Raw genomic sequence first — 19171 nt, forward strand, 5'->3', positions numbered from 1 at the left:
TTAGATTTATTCCTGGGAAATTCATTCTTTTTAAAACAAACATAAATGGGATTTTCTGAATTTCCCTTTCTTACAGTTCATTATTGGCATATAGAAATACAACTGATTTCTGGATGTTAACATTGTATCATGTTATTTTGCTGAATTCATTTATCAGTTGTAGAAGTTTTTTGGTGGAATCTTTGGGGTTCTGGGTACAGTATCATTTCATCTGCAGATAAAGTCCATTTTACTTCTTCCTTTGCAATTTGGATGCCTTTTATTTCTTCTTCTTGTCCAATTGTTGTGGCTAGGACTTCCAGTTAAATAAAAGAGGTGAAAGTGGATAATCCCTGTCTTGTTCCCACAATTAAGGGGACTATTCATAGTTTTTGCCTGTTGAGTATGATGCTGGCTGTGGGTTCATCATATATGGCCTTTACCATGTTTAGATATATTCCCTCTATTCCCACTTTGCTGAGAGTATTTATCATAAATGGGTGCTGGATTCTACCCAATGATTTTTCTGCATCTATTGATATGATCATGTACTTTTTATCCTTTGTTTTCTTTATGTGGTGAATCACATTTATTGATTTACAAATGTTGTACCAACCTTGCATTCCCACAATAAATCCTACTTGATCATAGTGTTTGATCTTTTTGATGTATCGTTGTATTTGCTTTGCTAATATTTTGTTAAGGATTTTAGCATCTATGTTCATCAGGGATATTGGCTGGCAATACTCTTTTTTTGCAGTGTCTTTATCCAGTGTTGGAATTAGAATAACGCTGGCTTTATAAAATGAGCTTGGGAGCCTTTCCTCTTTCTGAATTTTTTCAAATAGTTTGAGAAGGAGAGGTGTTTGTTTTTCTCGGAATGTTTTGATAAAATTCACTTGTAAATCCATCTGGTCCAGGAGTTTAGTTCGTTGGGAATTTTTTTATTACTGCTTCAGTTTTGCTAGGTATAATCTGTCTATTCAGATTCTCTGATTCTTCCTGATTTACTTTTGGAAGATTGCGTGTTTTTAGGAATTCGTCCATTTCATCCAGGTTGTCCAATTTGTTGACATGTAGTTGTTCATAATATTATCTTACAATTCTTTGTATTTCTTTGGTGCCTGTTGTTATTTCTCCTTTTATTTGTGATATTATTCATTTGGGCCCTCTCTATTTTTTTCTTAATGAGTGTGGGTAAAGATTTGTGAATCTTATTTATCTTTTCAAAGAACCAGCTCTTGGGTTCACTGAACTTTGGTATGGTCTTTTTTTAGACTCTATTTCATTTATTTCTGATATGTATTATTTCCTTCATGCTACTCACTTTGGCCTTTGTTTGTTGTTCATTTTCAAGTTCCTTTTAGTGAAAAGTTAGATTGTTTTTTCGAGCTCTTTCTTGTTTTTTGAGAAAGGCCTGTATTGCTATGAGTTGCTTTTTGGACTGCTTTTCCTTTGTCCCCCAAATTTGGATTGTTGTGTTCTTATTTCATTTGTTGTGCTTTTTCCTCCTTGATCTCATTGTTAAGTTATTCATTGTTTAATATGTTATTTAGCTTCAATCTCTGTGTGTGTTTTTTAGTGTTCTTCTTGTGATTGATTTGTAGTTCATAGCATTGTGGTCAAAGAGGATGCTTGATATGATTTCAGTCTTCTTATTGAGATTTGTTTTATGTCCTAACGTGTTGCCCATCCTAGAAACTGTTCCATGCGCACTAAAAAGTATGCATATTCTGCTTTGGGTGTGAAAGGCTCTGAAGGTATCAATTACATGCATGTGACCTAGTGTGTTGCTTAAGGCTGCTGTCTCCTTTTTGATTTTCTATCTGGAGAATCTACCCACTGAAGTCAATGGGGTGTTAAAATCCCCTGCAATGACTGTATTTCAGTCGATTTCTCCCTTTATGTCCTTGAAGATTTGCTTTACATATTTAGGTGCTCTTTTGTTGGGTATATAAATGTTTACTAGGGTTATATCCTCTCGTTGGATTGTTCCCTTTATCATAAAGTAGTGTCATTCTGTGTCTCTTACTATACATAGTTTTGATTTTAGTGTCTATTTTGTCAGGTATAAGTACTGCTACCCAGCTTTTTTTCCTTTCCATTTGCATGAAATATCTTTTTCCATCCCTTCACTTTTAGTCTGTGTGTATCTTATGATCTCAGTTGGGTCTTTTGGAGACAGCATATATATGGGTCTTTTTTTCTTATCTGTTGAGCTACCCTATGTCTTTTTGTGGGAGCATTTAAGCCATTTACATTTGAGGTGATTATTGATGGATATGTATTTGTTTCCATTTTATTTTTTAACTATTTTCCTCTGTTTTTCTTTTTCTTCTTTTTAGAACAAGCTCTTTAACATTTGTTGCTATACTGGTCTGATGTTAACAAACTCCTTTAGCTTTTTCTTGACTGGGAAGTTTTTAATTTCTTTTTCAAATTTAAAATGATAGTGTTGCTGGGTAAAGTTCCTTGGTTGTAGGTCCTTGCTTTTCATCACCTTGAATATTTCATGCCATTTACTTCTGGCCTGAAATGTTCATTTTGAGAAATCAGATGACAGTCTAATTGGAGCTCCCTTGTAGGAAACTCCTTTTTTTCTTGTGGCTTTTAGGATTCTCTTGTGTTTAAGCGTTCCCATTTTAATTATGATGTGTCTTGGTGTGGGCCTCTTCGGGTCCATCTTGTTTGTGACTCTCTTCACTTTGGACTTGTGTGTCTTTTTCCTTCACCAACTTAGGGATGTTTTCAGTCATTATTTCTTTAAATAATGGTTCTTAATCCCTTGCTCACTCTCTTCTCCTTCTGGTATTGCCACGATGCAGTTGTTGTTACACTTTTGTTGTCCCAAGCTTCTCTTAAGTTCTCCTCATTTTCTTTTCATTCTTTTTTCTTTTTGCTTCTCTGCTTGGTTGTTTTTTTTCTACCTTGCCTCCCAAAAAGCTGATTCGATCCTCTGCTTCATCCAGCCTATTGTTTATTCCTTCCAATGTATTATTTATTTCAGATATCAAATTATTTCTGACTGGCCCTTTTTTATGGTTTCTATGTCTTTTTTAGTGCAGTTGATTATTCTTATAATCATTACTCTAAACTCTATCTGATAAATTGCTTGCCTTCATTTCATTTCGTTATTCTTCTGGAGAATTTTATTGTTCATTCTTTTAGGGCCTATTTCTTTGTCTTCCCATTTTGGCTGCTTCTTTATATATTTTCTATATTTTAGGTATATCTGCCTGGACTCTAGTGTAAGCCTTTGTCAGACTCTGCCTGTGACTGGACCTGTACAACCTGTTTAGAGCTATCAGCAGTCCATAGCTCGTGGCTCCTTCTGCTGGGCCTAGGTGTATGCAGAGAGAACCCAGCTGTGCACCAGTTCGGGCTTTTACCAGCACCGGGCCCAGTGGAGCATCAGCTAAAGCCTCAAAGCTCCCAGAGATCTGTCTTACACGTTAAGCTTAATCACTGAAATAGCTTCCAGCTGTACTCAGCAGCCTGGCTTAAGTTCCACAGGATGGGGTAAGACGAATTTGTTCAGGTGGGGATATTGCTTCCCCTCAGGCTGATGCTTTTTGGAGGGAAGTGCTTTGCCCAGGAAAAATGGCTTCTGTATATGAGGAATGACTCAGCACAGGGATCTTGGCAGCTGATCCTTCAGCTCTCTTCCCCAGAACCACCAGTCCCACACTCTCCTCATGTGACTCTAGTCCACTCTTCCCTCCCTCTGCCATAGCCCAGGTTAAGTGGTTGCAAATGAAATTGTGTGTGTTGGCCCTTTGGTAGGCTCTCTGTGTCTACAATCATCTCTCCCTGGCAGACAAAAATCCTTCTGCTTTTCACAGCCAGATGTTTTTTGGATTCCTTTCCCAATTCTTATGCTCTAGGCTGAGGAGTCCAGCTTGGGGTTTAGACCCTACACTCTCAGGGGTGACCCCCTGCCACTGAAATATCACTCTGGCACTTCAGCTGCCACTCATGGGAGCATAGCCAGCCCTCTCTCGCTTTCACACTCTCTACCGGTCTCATTGTGGTGCAGTGGTTTCTTTCTTAAGTCCTTGCTTATAAGGCTTCTCTCCACCTAGTGTTCAGTTGGTTATTCAGGATGATTTTTCTTTAATTTAGTTGTAATTCTATTTTGGTCCTGGGAGGATGTTGGTGTATAGCTTCCACTTACTCCTTTACCATCTTGGGTCCCCAGATATTTCATAAGGTAACAAACTAATCTCGATAAATTAATTTATTTTTTAACTAATTTTTTAAATTAATAGCATGTCATAAAAATACAAAGTATTTCAAAGAAGCTAGAAGAATACAATCTGCCTTCATTGCTCTTTTTCTAATTTAAATGTAACTGTTATCTTGAATGAGACTTTTCAAATATTTTTTCTTATGTAGACTTGCAGAATTCTTTAGCATTGAGTATAGAAATTTAATATGAAATAAGTAATGAGTTATACTCCAACCTAATGGCACATATCAAGCATATAGTACTCATGTGATAAACTTTTCTCTTAATCAGATGCTGATATTTTCTGCCTTGCATTTTATGTTTTAAAATGTGTATCACAAATTGAACAGCAATAAAAAATGTTTAATAAAAAAAAAAGAAGTGCTGATTGTTAGCACCATTGTTTATATGAAAAAATAATAAAATGTGTATTACACATTTGTGTTTTTTTGTGTTTTGTGTAGATTTCTTTTGTTCTCACTAAGAGTGACTCTGGGGAGATTGCACTTCTAACTCTTCTTGTCTTTATCTAGGGCTTTTTTCTTACTGTTTCACCTGAGTCGGTGTTAAAAGTGGCTCGCCATGCTGCTGAGAAGAACAGAATTTTCTCTTTGAACCTGTCTGCACCATTTATCAGTCAGTTCTACAAGGAACCATTGATGAAAGTCATGCCCTATGTTGACATACTTTTTGGAAATGAGACGGTGAGTTACTCTTTTTTTTTTAAGAACCTGGGTGTTTTTTTGTTTTCTGATTTGGGTATAAGTTGAGAAATACATACATAAAAACAAAATATTTGCATAAACATTTGAGAATTATGCAACAAAACTGCCTAAGTTTGGACCACTCTAATTCATTTTTTCCAGTATTTACTTCAGTATATGCTCATTTCTTACATAATAAAAAATTGTTTTTTAAAGAGTTAGGTCATTGAGGTTTATAATTTTCACACAGAAAATTCACTCTTTTTTATCATACATTTCTATGACCTTTTATATATGCATAAGCCATACATAACCGTGACCACAGTCACGATAAAAACCACTTTCCTCGCCACCCCTTTTATCGCACTTTTCCCCACATCCTGAGCCCTTGACATGAACCGATTTGTTTTCTGACCAGGAAGATAATGTCTTCCTCAGAAATTTTCGTGGATTAAGGTAAGAGACAGCTAGTCTAAATTAAATGTTTTAGGAAGTTAAGTACCTCTTCAAAGTGTGAATCTATTTAATTTAATAAGTTCTGAGTAAATGCTGTAATTTGTATTAAATTTCTTTATTAATAGTGTCATTTTTTGCTAATATTTGTATGTTGTATTTGATGGTGATGAATGGAATTTCAATTAAACTTTTGCAGCCTTTTCTTTTTACCAAGAATATACTTTAATTCTAAATTAGTAGAAAATCATTTTTTGTTCATTATATTTATAACTGTTGTTTAGCCTCTATACTTTAAAAATCCAGGAAGTAAGGGGAAAAAAGAGGCCTTTGGTATATGTATCTTCATGTGACCTGGGCAATAGCACTTAAATTTCATTAGTCTTGGGGTCTTTATGTGTAAAGTGAAGGTATTCTATTAATTATCCCAGAAGTCTGTCTATTCTGATTCTAATTCTATGGTTCTAACATAGTTTGACTATATGCACTGATTTTGTACCTAAATCAGATAACTGTGCTTTACGTAGAATAACATAAAATTTAACCTGGAAATAATTTATAAAGTCAGCCTGGGTGGCTTTTAGTAAAATTATGGTATGAGTATCTCTCAAGGCACTCACAAGTCAAAGAAGATGCTATATGCTTCATGATTCACAAACTAACATAATGGCAAGAAATACTGGTAAAAGCCTTGATCCTCCTAGATATGTGCTAGAAGTCTCATTTGACTAAAATCTATGTTTTAGGTTTTCTTATTCCCAATTTTATTTTCTGAAGAGTAAAGAAGTAACTAGGAAAAATGCTGCTCTAGCCCTTTAAATAACATGAAAGAATTGGTTATTGACATAGTTGTCTGAAAATTTGGGGGAGAAATTGATGCTTAGGGTTCTTTGTAATCAGAGGTCAGACTGGCAATGCTTAAATAAGTGCTCCAGACTTTAAGAAGACGAACTTTAAAACCTTTTAAAAAGATAAATATGTCCTGGGAAAACTTAAGTCTAAAGAGGAGCGCGCTCCGCCGTGAGGTGGCCCAAGCTGGAGGAAGCCGCCTCCTCCGCCAGGGATCTGGAAGAAGCGGAACAATTAGTGCCACAGTGTTTTCCACCTCCAGATCTGTTATGCTTTCTGCAGCACTCTGAGAAAACAGTTCTGCGGAGTGGTTACATTTCTGTTCCGTGGGCAAGAATTCCGTCGTGAGTAGCCACTACTGGCATGTTGCTTTGTTCACTGTAAAAGTGAGGAACTGAAGCAAGAAGGTAAAGATGAGTTACAAAAGTGAGATCTGGAAAGAACTTTAGTTGTCATCTCATGCTTTGGCCAGACCCTCATTTTACCAAGGAAATAAGGCTTGAAAATTAAGCCTAATATTGTCCATGTAAGAAATGTTCAAACCTGCAGAGAATTTTTATGTTTATTTGAGACAAAACTGAGGACAGTTGCCAGGAAGCAAGAGCTAAAATGCTCAGAGAATAACAGTTTTTGCTGTTTCTTTTGTGCATTTGCAGTGAAGCAGGGCACATGAGGAAGGTGGGAGAAAGCAAGGTGGGGATTAGATTACAGGATTATGTGCTCTATGGAGGGTAGTTGTGTCTTAGAAAGAGGAGCCTTAAAGAGGTATTTCACATTCAAAAATGCACAGAAACAATGGACAGGGCTTACTTAAAGCAAGGATAAACCGTTTAGTAAAAAGTTATATGCCTGGGGCTTGACTGCCCACCCTGACCTGCTCAGTTAGGAATTTAGGATTTATCACAGCATCCCTTTTTTCATCCACAGTGTAGATGTGTAAGGGATCCACACCCTAAGTAGCAAGATAAAACCCAGGAATAGATGTTGGCAAGACATTTAGGGCAGTATCTTCAGCATCTAGCACTGTGAAGGTGTTGAAGTAATAGTAATTGAATAAAAGACCAAATCTCTTAATTCCCCATCCAATATGCTCTCTTTTGCCTGATGTTGGAGCATTTCCTTCTTAAAAAAAAAAAAAAAATTCGTGGCTGGTGTGGCTCAGTGGATTGAGTGCTGGCCTGCAAATCAAAGGGTCCACAGGTTAGATTCCCAGTCAGGGCACATGTCTGGGTTGTGGGCCAGGTCCCCAGCTGGGGGCATGCAAGAGGCAACCATACATTGATCTTTCTCCCTCTTCTCCCTCCCTTCCCCTCTCTCTAAAAATAAATACATAAAACTTTTTAAAAAATAATAAAAAATTAAAATACCTATTGTTTATTCTATTACAGTTGTCCCAATTTTTTCCATTTGCCCACCCCCCATTCCCACTGTCAATCCCCACACCGTTCTCCATGTCCATGGATCTGAATTTATATGTTTTTTGACTAATTCCTCCACCTTCTTTCAACCAGTCCCTACCTGCAGCATTTCCTTTTTTTTTTTTTTTTGGTGTTTTTTCTGTCTTAAAAAAAAAAAGATAAATATGATTCCAAAGAATCAAACTTTGGATATAAAGATAACTTGAGAGGATTGAATACCATCAAAAATTCATTCTGACTTTATAATCTCAAATGACCTTAATTAGGAATAAAATGGGAGGAACTTTAAAAAACATTGTGGAGCATACAGAAAACTCTTTAAAAAGAGCTTGCATTTGTAAGACACATGTGAAAGGAAGATGAAAAACATTTATAAAACCAGGAAACAATGCTAAAGGTTTGGCAGAGATACACGGGAATAGAATAGAGACCACAAAATGATTAAGTTTGCAGAAAATGCTGATGATATCAAAATGGTCTTCACTTAAAAAAATGACTCCAAATGCACAGGCAAAACAGAAAATGTAATTGGATTTCATCAAAATTAAATATTTTGTACATCAAAGGACTCTATCAAGCAAGTGAAAAATATAACCCATGGAATGGAAGGAAATATTTATAAATGACATATCTGATAAGGGATTAATATCCAGAATATATATCTCAACAGTAACAATCAACCTAAACCAAATATAGTCAAATAACTTAAGTAAACATTTTTCCAGAAAAGATAACCAGTAAGCACATGAAAAGATGCTCACCATCACTTATAATTAGAGATATGCACATGAAAACCTAAATGAGATACCATTTGTCACCCAGTATAATGGCTAATGTCAAAAAGGTGGAAAAAACAAATGTTGGCAAGGTTGTGGAGAAATTAGAATCCTTGTGCACTGAGGGTGGGAATTGAAATGCTGCAGCTGCTGTGGAAAATAATTTGGTGGTTCCTCAAAAAGTTAAACATGAAATTATTACCATATGATCTAGCAAGTACACTTCTACTTACATTCCCAAAAGACCGGAAAGCAGGGATTCAAATATTTGTATACCAGTGTTTGTAGCAGCATTATTCACATAGCCAAAAGTTAGAAACAAACCAAATGTTGTTCCTCAACAGATGAATAGATAAACAGAACTTAACCTGGAATATGCAGTTCTCTCTTGAACAACATGGGTTTGAGCTGTGCAGGGCCACTTATGTGGATTTTTTTTTGATAAAAATGTACAGTACTATAAATGTATTTTGTCTTCCTTATGGTTTTCTTAATAGCATTTTTCTCTGGCTTCCTTTATTGTAAGAATACAGTGTATGAAACATATACAGAATAGGTGTTAATTGACTGTGTGTTATCAGTAAAGCTTCTGGTCAACAGTAGGCTGTTAGTAATTAAGTTTTGGGAGAGTAAAAAGTTGTACGAAGATTTTCAACTGCATGGGGAAGAGGGTTGGTGCCCCTAACTCCCATTTTATTCAGGTGTCAATTATACATACAATGGAATGTATTATTCAGCCTTAAAAAGGAATGTAACTAAGATACATGATACAACATAATGAAACCTTACAAATATTATGTTAAGCAAAATAAGCCATATTCCAATAAACAACTATTGGGGTTTTTTTTTTACAGAGGATTACTTATAAGAGGTACCTAGAATAGTCCAATTCATATAGACAAACACTAGAATAGTGGTTACCAGGCACTGGGAAAAAGGGAGAATTGGGAGTTACTGTTCATGAGTACAAAGCTTCTTTCTTTTGGGGATGACAGAAAGTTCTGGAAATGGATAGTGGGAATGATTGCACAACATTGTAAACGAACTTTAGGTCACTGAATTGAACACTTACAATGGTTAAGTTGGTAAGATTATATATTATATATAGTTATATGTTATATATAAATAAAATTATTTGTATAATTTTACCATCTTAACCATTGTTAAGATATGTATCTTAAAAATAAAAATGTAGAGATATATATCCATGTTTCAAATTTATATCCACATATTTAAAAATGATTAATTTTTAAAAGTTTGGAACTTAACATAGATTATATTAGATATCATTTTTTCCTACCCAGAAGAGGAAATGGTAAAATTATATGCTCCTACATGGTTACAAGTCATGTATGTTTAACTTTTTGGTATGATTACTATTCATTTGAATGTATTTCAACAGATATATAATACCTGTAATGGCAGACCAATAAACAGTGGATCTATAGCATATTTGAGGTAATCTGTCATAATATGGGTTGTAGAATAATAAATATTGGCTAAAGGCCAATTAGATATATTTGGTATTCTGTTGAACCAGTTTGAGAGAGTCTGCTGATAAATGGATTTTTAGTGATATGCTTCAGTGTTTGCCCTGAGCTTTGCTGAAGTAAACTGTCATTGATTCAGATAAAGCTGTATTTACAGATACTACAAATTCAGAGAATGCAAATAATGCAACACTTTAACAAATATCAAATAGGCTGAATGTCAAAGGAGATTTAAAAATTTTAATAGACTGGGAAGTATCAGTTGAGTGATGAAATTTAATAAGAATAAATAAAAATGTTACCATGTTTTAACTTATTAAAAGCAAATATGGTATTGTGAGCTTTATCTCTTTAATCTCATCTCTCACTGTTCTCCTCCTTGAATACTCTAGTAAAGATAAACTATCTTCATTTCACCAGGGGGAAAAAAAGGAGAATTTTACTTCTAAAATGCAATGAAGTATAAAATATATTTCTCAGGGAATATGCATTGGATTGTTTAGTCTTTCTTCCCCCCCAAATAGTCATATCTACTATTCTTAGTATAATTTTTTAAAATTTTTATTGTTATTCAATTACAGTTGTATGCCTTTTCTCCCCATCCCTCCACCCCACCCCAGTATAAATTTTTAAAATGTCAATACTTAGCTTTAGTTTTGGCTCTTTATTTTCTTTTTTTATTTAGTTGGCTCTTACTTTCTACCTGATGCCACGTTCTTTTTTTTCAGAGGATCATACACTAGTAATAATGCTTTAAAGCTTTTCTGATAACTTTAATGTTTTTTAAAAATGCCTTGTCCACCAAGATATCTATTTATAATGATCTCTGTAAGACAAGAAATAAATGAGGTGAGCCCCGTCATTACCCAGTCTTACTGCTTGGAGAGAATTTCCAGGCCATAGCACATAGAGGGGGACCTTCTTGGCTATGTCTTTTGAACTGAGGACATCAGCTAGAAGTTTAAGAAATCTAACAACTAGACAGCCAGGTTTGTAAGTCAGAGTACCAGAGAACAAAACAAAGAGCTGATAAAGAGAGAACACAAAAGATTTGCAGAGTCCCACGCAAAACTTCAGCTTATTGCTGATCAGCATGTATTTGTGAGGATGAAGACTGGGAAAAGAACCACCTGAAAAGATTATAGGGAATAATCCTCAAAGAGTGCAACATAGGTCCTATAACTATTCTTGTTCCACTAGCCAGAGTGGATAATGCCACGTATCACGGGGCTTCAAAGTACTCAGAATACTAAAGGGGCAAAATTAGTCTAGAGTGGAAGCTACTGTAATCCCTCCTAAAAATATTATTTAATATATCAATAACCTTTATGTAATGGAAGAATTCTTTGAAAGTCATAAAGTACCAAAGCACACTCAAGAAGAAATAGAAATAGGGCTATTTAGGTTATCTATTAAAGAAAACAAATTTTGAGTTAAAGCCATTCCCACCAAGAAAACTCAAGGACCAGATTACCTCAGTGTTGAATTCTACCACACATTTAAGGAAAAAATAATACCAGTTCTATACGAACTATCCCAGAAAACTAAAGAGGAAGAAGCACTACCAAAACCACAGAATTACAAGAAAACTGGTTTTTTATAGTAGTTCCTGTAATCCCCTCTCCTCACTATCCCCTCCCCACTTCCCTCTGGCTATTGTTAGATTGAAGGGATGGGGAGAAAATGCAGACAACTGTAATTGAATAACAATAAAAATTTAAGAAAAAAAAAGAAAAAAGAAAACTGGTGACCAATATCTCTCATATTCATAGATGCAAAAATTCTTAAGATAGTTTTAGCAAAACAAATCCAACAATATATATAAAAAGGATAATTCAACATGACCAAGAAAGTAGGGTTGAACATTGAAAAACCAATCAATGTAATTCACATTAGTAAAACTAAGAAGAAAAAAGCATGATCACCTTAATAAATACACACACACACAAATATCTGACAAAATCCAACGTGTATTGATCATAAAAGCCCTCAGAATACTAGGAAGAGAAGGGAACTTCTTCAACCCTATAAAAGACATCTACAAAAATTGTACAGCTAACATTATACTGAATGATGAAAGACTGAATACTTTAAGATCAGGAACAAAAGCAGGATGTTCAACTTTCTTCGCTTCTCTTCAGCATCGCACAGTACTGATGAGGCATGAAAAACATCCAAACTAGAGAAGAGGTAAAACTTTCTCTTTGAGAAACACCATGAGGTCTTTGCAGAATATCCTATGAAATTTACAAACTCTTAGAAGTAAAAGTGGGTTTAGCAAGATAGTGGGATACAAGATAAACATTTTTAAAAAGGCAATTGTATTTTCTGTGTATTAGCAGCAAACACTCAGAAGTTTAAATTTAAAAATACTATTTTAATACCATAAAAATATATGACATACTTTGGAAGTAAAAGATGTGTTTCTTGTCTTGATCGTGGTATGGTTTCATGACATCATACATGTGTCAGAACTTATTACAGGTTTATAATTTGTGCAGATTCTTATATGTCAGTTGTATCACATAAAGCTATTTTTACTGTATACATACTGTGTGACATATTTATATAGGTTTTAAAACAGGAAAATTACTCTAGAGTAGTTTAAATAAAAAGTTCTAAAGAAGTAATGTTAAAATGAAGTTCTTAAAGTTACGAAAGGTGTCCACAAAAACCATTATTTAATCTGTACAGCAATTCTGTGGCTGGTTTTCTAATGAATGTAAAGTTTCAGCCTGACTCATAGAAAGTACTCAGTTTTTGTTAAAAGTGGTGGTGGTGGTAGCAGTGTTATAGGGAGTATTGAACTTACTCCTAAGTTCCACTTAACTAGCTTGGTTGGATAACACGCAGCCCCCTTTGCTTGATAAAACATAAGTGGGGGCAAGGGAATGAAGGAAAACTCACTGCTGTTAGGTTATTCTCTGGTGTACTGCCTTTCTTCTCTTCCTACAAAATTGTTTATCAAGAGTCAGTTTATTTGTACCAAAGCCTTTTAATACTATCTGTCTTCATTATATAATTATTTCATTATTATATAATCTGATAAAATGTGAGTACAAATAGAATGAGAATTAGTATAGTAATTTAAGTTTGGGAACAAAACTCAATAAAGACAAATTGCTTTTAAAAAGGTGCCTTTGAATTAGATTGGGCATAAAAAGTATAAAAAATTAAAGGGAGAAGAAAGCTGTAACTATGTACACGCATGGAGTGCTACATGGATGTCTTTAAGTTTTCACTCTAAAGAAACAAACTGGAATTCATAAACTGTGAACTATGGATTTATTTGGTTCTATAAGAAAGACACATAAAATCTTGGCCCTATTTTAAATATTAGCATGATGTATCTTATATATTAATAAATGTTTAGCCATTTACTCTTAATTTAATCAGTTTGCTGATTTATTAGTCTATTACTGTTCCTTCAGTTTCCTCATGTAAAGTGAGGAATTTGTGTAGAAATACTAGATAGTTTTCTAATTTCTTCTTTTTTAAAACTTTTTGTTGTGTTTTTTCCTTTACCATTTAAACCCTTCTCTCCTATCCCCTTCAATCACCACACTATTCTCTACTTCCATGAACCCTTTTTCCCTTTTGCTTGATCCCACAACCCCCTAACATTCCCCAATAGCTGTCATCCTGCTCACTATCTATGAGTCTGTCTCTCTTTTGCTTCTTAGTTCAGTTTGTTCCTTATTTCCACATATGAGTGAAATCCTATGGTGTTTATCTTTCTCTGACTGACTTATTTCACTTAGCATAATGTTCTACAGGTCCATCTATGCTGTGGCAAAGGGTAAAATTTTCTTTTTTATGGTCTAATAGTATTCCATTGCATAAATGTCCCCTAGTTGTTTTATCCACTCATCTACTGGCAGACACTTGGGCTGCTTCCATATCTTGGCAATTGTAAATAATGCTATAGTGAACATAGGGGTGCTTATGTTATTTCAAATTAGTGTTTTGGGGTTTTTTAGATACATTCCCAGAGGAGGGATCCCTGGGTCAAAAGGCAGATCCATTTTTAATTTTTTGAGGTATCTACAAACTGCTTTCCAGTGGTTGCACCAGTCTGTATTCCCACTAGTAGTACAAAAGGGTTCCCTTCTTTCCACATCCTCACCAGCACTTGTTGTTTGGTGATTTATTGATGATAGCCATTCTGACAATGTGAGCTGATATCTCTGTGGTTTTAATTTTCATTTCTCTGATGATTCGTGATGTTGGTCATCTTTTCATATATCTATTGGCCATCTGTATGTCCTCTTTGGAGAAGTGTCTATTCAGGTCCTTTGCCCATTTTGTAATTGGATTGTTTGTTTCTTTGGTGTTGAGTTTTGCAAGATCTTTATACATTTTGGACATTAACACCTTATCGGATGTATTGGCAAATACATTCTCCAATTCAGTGGGTTCTCTTTTGATTTTGTTGATGTTCTCCTTTGTTGTGCAAAACCTTTTTATTTTGTTGTGGTCTCATTTGTTTATTTTTTTCTTTTGTTTCCCTTGCTTGAAGAGATATAACAAAAAATATTGCTATGAGCAATGTCTGAGATTTTGCTACCTATGTTTTCTTCTAGGATTGTTATGGTTTGGGGTTTACATTTAAGTCTTTGATCCATTTTGAATTTATTCTTGTGTATGGTGTAAGAAGGTACTCTAGTTTCACTTTTCTGCCTATATCTGTCCAATTATTCCAGCACCATTTATTGAATAAACTATCTTTAGCCCACTGTATGTGCTACTTTCCTCTGTCAAATATTAATTGACTGTAAAGGTATGGGCTTATTTCTGGGCTCTCTACTCTGTTCCATTGATCTATATGTCTGTTTTTATGCCAGTACCATGCTGCTTTGATTACTATGGCCTTATGGTTTTATATTAGGTAGCTTGATTTCTCCAACTTTGTTCTTTTTTCTCAGGATTGCTATTACTATTTGGAGCCTTTTGTGGTTCCATATAAATTTGTGAAGTATTTGTTCTAGTTCTGTGAAATACATTATTGGAATCTTGATAGGAATTGCCTTGAATCTATACATTGCTTTGGGTAGCATGGGTATTTTTTATTATGTTAATTTTTCCTATCCCTGAACACAGTATGTGCTTCCACTTACTTGTATCTTCAGTTAGTTTCTTCAGTGTCTTATAATTTTTCAAGTAGAGGTCTTTTACATCCTTAGTTAGATTTATTCCTAGGTATTTTGTTCTTTTTGATGCAAACGTAATTGGAATTGTTTTCTTAATTTCCCTGTCTGATCGTTGTTATTGACACATAAAAATACATCTGATTTCTGGATATCAATATTGTATCACACTACTTCACAGAACTCATTTATCAGTTCTAGTAGTTTTTTGGTGGACTTTCTGAGGTTCTCGTCTACAGTGTCATGTCACCTGTAAATAAAGACAGTTTTACTTCTTCCTTTCCAGATTTGATGCCTTTTCTTTCTTCTTCTTGTCTGATTGCTTTGGATAGTACTTCTAGTACTGTGTTCAATAAGAGAGGCGAAAGTGGAATCCTTGTCTTGTTGCCATACTTAAGGGGACTGCTTGTAGTTTTTGCCCATTGAGTATGATGCTTGCCGTGAGTTTCTCATATATGACGTTTATTATGTTTAGGTGTGTTCCCTCTATTCCCACTTTGCTGAGAGTATCTATCATAAATGCATGCTGGAGGTTATCAAATGCGTTTTCTGACTCTATTGATATAATCATGTGGCTTTTATCCTTCATTTTGTTTATGTGGTGAATCACATTTATTGATTTGTAAATGTTGTACCAACTTTGCTTCCTGCAATAAACCCTTCTCGATCATGGTGTTTGATCTTTTTCATGCATTGCTGTATTCGCTTTGCTACTATTTTGTTAAGGATTTTAGCATCTATGTTCATCACGGATATTGTCCTATAATATTTTTTTTGTAGTGTTTTTATCCAATGTTGGAATTAGGATAATGCTGGCCTTGTAAATTGAGCTTTAGAATCTTCTCTACACTTGAATTTTTTGAGATAGTTTGAGAAGGAATGGTGTTAGTTTTTCTCAGAATATTTGGTAAAATTCTCCTGTGAAGCCATTTGGTCCAGAGCTTCAGTTTGTTGGGAATTTTTTGTTTACTACTTCAGTTTCACTAGGTGTGATCTGTCTATTCCGATTATTTGATTCTTCCTGGTTTATTTTTGGGAGGTTATATGTTTCTAGGAATTTACCCATTTCATCTGCATTGTCTAGTTTGTTTGCATGTAGTTGTTCATAATATTTTCTTACAATTCTTTGTATTTCTTTGATGTCAGTTTTTATTGCTCTTCTTTCATTTCTGATATTATTTATTTGGGTCCTTTCTCTTTTTTTCTTGATTAGTCTGGTTAAAAGTTTGTCTGTCTTGTTTATCTTGTCAAAGAACCAGCTCTTGGATTCATTAATCTTTTGTATCATTTTTAAGACTGTTTCACTTATTTCCACTCTGATCTTTCTTATTTCCTTCCTGCTATTCACTTTAGGCTTTGTTTGTTGTTCTTTTTCAAGTTCCTTTAAGTGTAATGTTAGATTATTTACTTGAGCTTTTTCCTGTTCATTTATTTATTTATTTATTTATTTGCTTGCTTGCTTATTTATTTATTTATTTATTTATTTATTTATTTATTTATTTATTTATTTTTGGTATAAGCCTGTATCGCTGTGAACTTCCCTCTTCCGAATGCTTTTCCTGTGTCCCACAGATTTTGGATTGTCTTCTTATTTTCATTTGATTCAAGGTATCTTTTGATTTTTACCTTGATCTAATTTTTAATTCATTCACTTTTTAATAAGATGTTACATGTTATTAAACAGCCATAACCAGATTCCGGGATAAATGGCTACAAATAGAATTTTTGGCATTGGATCTTTGGTAGGTTCTCTGTGTCTCAGCCATCTCTCCCTGGTGGACAGAAATCCCACTGCTCTTCATAGCCTGATGTTATCTGGGTCCCTTTCCCAGCTCTGGTGCTGTAGGCTGGGGAGCCCAGCTTGGGGTTTAGGCCCCACACTTCTCGGGGTAGCTCCCAGCCACTGCAATATCCCACTGACACTTCAGCTGCCACTCGTGGGACCCCAGTGAGCCTCTCGCGTCTCCACACTCCCTACCAGCCATGTTGTGGTGAAGTGTTTCCTTCTGTCTGTCCATGGTTATAACGCTTCTCTTCAGCTAGTGTTTGGTTGGTTATTCAGGATGATTTCTGTACAATTTAGCTTTAATTCCAATTTGGTCTTAGGAAGAGGTTTACGCAGCTTCTACTTACTCCTCTGCCATCTTGGCATAATGCCAGGTTTTTTCTTATAGGTTAAAAGCAATTTAAAAAAACAAAGATTCATTTTCTCACATATTCTAATATTTAGTAACACTAACCAATTTTACTATAAATCAGCAAAGTTCTTGTTCTGAATTCTAAAATAATGTAATACCTAGCATATTAATTTTAGATACTTTTTCATTGTTAGTGTTACAGTCTCAACTGTAGTGTTTTTCAAGCTAGAGTTTTCCCATCTCTTATCCCCACTGTTTCATTTCTTTGATTTGCTTAAGGTAAAGGACATTGTTCTCTAAAGAATATTGGAAAATATTTCATGGGGCACATCCTGAAACAAAATAGAAGTGTCCACAGGAATTTCATTGCTGCATTAATGTGCTAAAAACAAATTAAATTATATAATTTACTATTTTTTTAATTGTGGTAAAAAATACAACATAAAATTTGCCATTCTTAGGCGTACAGTCCATTGGCGTTAACTACACTCATGATGTCCTGCACTCATCACCATTATCTATTTCCAGAAAGTTTTCATCACCCCAAACAGAAGCTCCCATCCCCTCCACCATGTCCCTGATAACCACTACTTTATCCTGTCTCTATGAATTTGCCTATCGTAGGTACCTTGTATAAGTAGCGTCATACAACAATTATCTGTTTGTATCTAGATTATTTCACTTAAACTTAATGTTTTCAAGCTTCATGCATGTTATAGCATGTATCAGAATTTCACCTTTGTTTATCTACCTTTTGGCCTTAGTGAATAATGCTGCTATGAACACCAGTGTACATGTATTGTTTGAGTCCCTGCCTTCAGGACTTTTGGATATATACCTAGAAGTGGAATTGTTGCCGGCGTTGGTGTTATTGAGTTCCCCAAGATAGAAATTGAGAGTAAACCCCAGAGAAATTTCCAGACAGATGTTATTAAGCTTATGCTCTAGCACAAGGGAGGCAGCACAGAGGAAAGGAAGATCCTTTGAACTTGCTCCAGGGCTGGCTCTGCTAGGCTGCTTTTGTAAAGTGGAGACAATATGGGCTTGCACAGAAAGGTGGGCTTTTTGAAAAGGCGAACTTATGCCAAAAGGTAGGCTTGGTAATTGGAATTTTCCATGTCAGGCAGGGTAGGGTTGCTTCCTCCTTCTGTAGGATTGCTGGGCAAATGTCTCCTCACTTGAGCTATGGGGGCAAGATGTGGGCATTGCTCGTTGTGATAGCCATCCTAATGGGAGTGAAGTAGCATCTCATTGTGATTTTGATCTGTGTGGTTTACTTTTGACTAAGCTGTAGAAATGCATTGATACAAATTTACACGCACCCTCAATTAAAATTCTTGGTAACCTGTTACATTGCATTTTGTACTTTTAAACTGCACATCTGATTTATTGGTTGGCTTGTTAAGGTTGTTTTGAAACCACTTTAGTATATAAATTATTTAGATGTTATATTATATTTTTAATTTGTTTCCGACATCTTGTAAGGTTAAAACATTTCCCTTCAGCGACAACCATTTGTTAGTTGGTCTCACGTGCAATCAGCTTAGTACAGGACATTCTACCTGCAGGTAATTATGTCCATTGAGGCCTGCTAATGCAAGCTGCTGTGCAGTCATTACCTAGCAATACACGATTAAAGAACTTGATTTTTCATTTTTATTAAATTTTTTTGAATAACGTCATCTTGCAAATGGTTCTTGCAAGTAGTTCTTAAGAGTAATACCTTTCAAGGTTCCGTGATCACTAGATAATTAACCTGCCAGGATTAAGTACCCTCAACTTTGCCTCAGGCTGCTTAACTCTCAACTAAGGTCAATTATCTCATGATGATAACTGCTTTGTCAAGAGTTACCACTTAATTCCACAGTGAAACGTCACATCACCGGTATAATGCACTTTAAGATAATTTAAGTAATAAGCTACAGCTTGAAAATGAGGCAGAAGAATTTAGTTTAATTATTTTATACAGATTAAGAAAGATGCATTTTG

The 19171-nt window shown here is 35.0% G+C and overlaps 1 protein-coding gene across 2 annotated transcripts in view; it reads left to right on the forward strand.

Annotated features, from left to right (window-relative positions):
* Nucleotides 1-19171, forward strand: part of ADK (adenosine kinase) — a 581524-nt gene that overhangs the window by 397247 nt on the left and 165106 nt on the right. For both annotated transcript variants that reach the window (XM_053922691.2, XM_024561378.4), the window contains exon 7: nt 4741-4911. In XM_053922691.2, coding sequence (XP_053778666.1) covers nt 4741-4911 — 171 coding nt within the window. The remainder of the gene's footprint in view (nt 1-4740; nt 4912-19171) is intronic.

Source organism: Desmodus rotundus, chromosome 4 (assembly GCF_022682495.2).
Source record: "Desmodus rotundus isolate HL8 chromosome 4, HLdesRot8A.1, whole genome shotgun sequence".
NCBI lineage: Eukaryota > Metazoa > Chordata > Mammalia > Chiroptera > Phyllostomidae > Desmodus > Desmodus rotundus.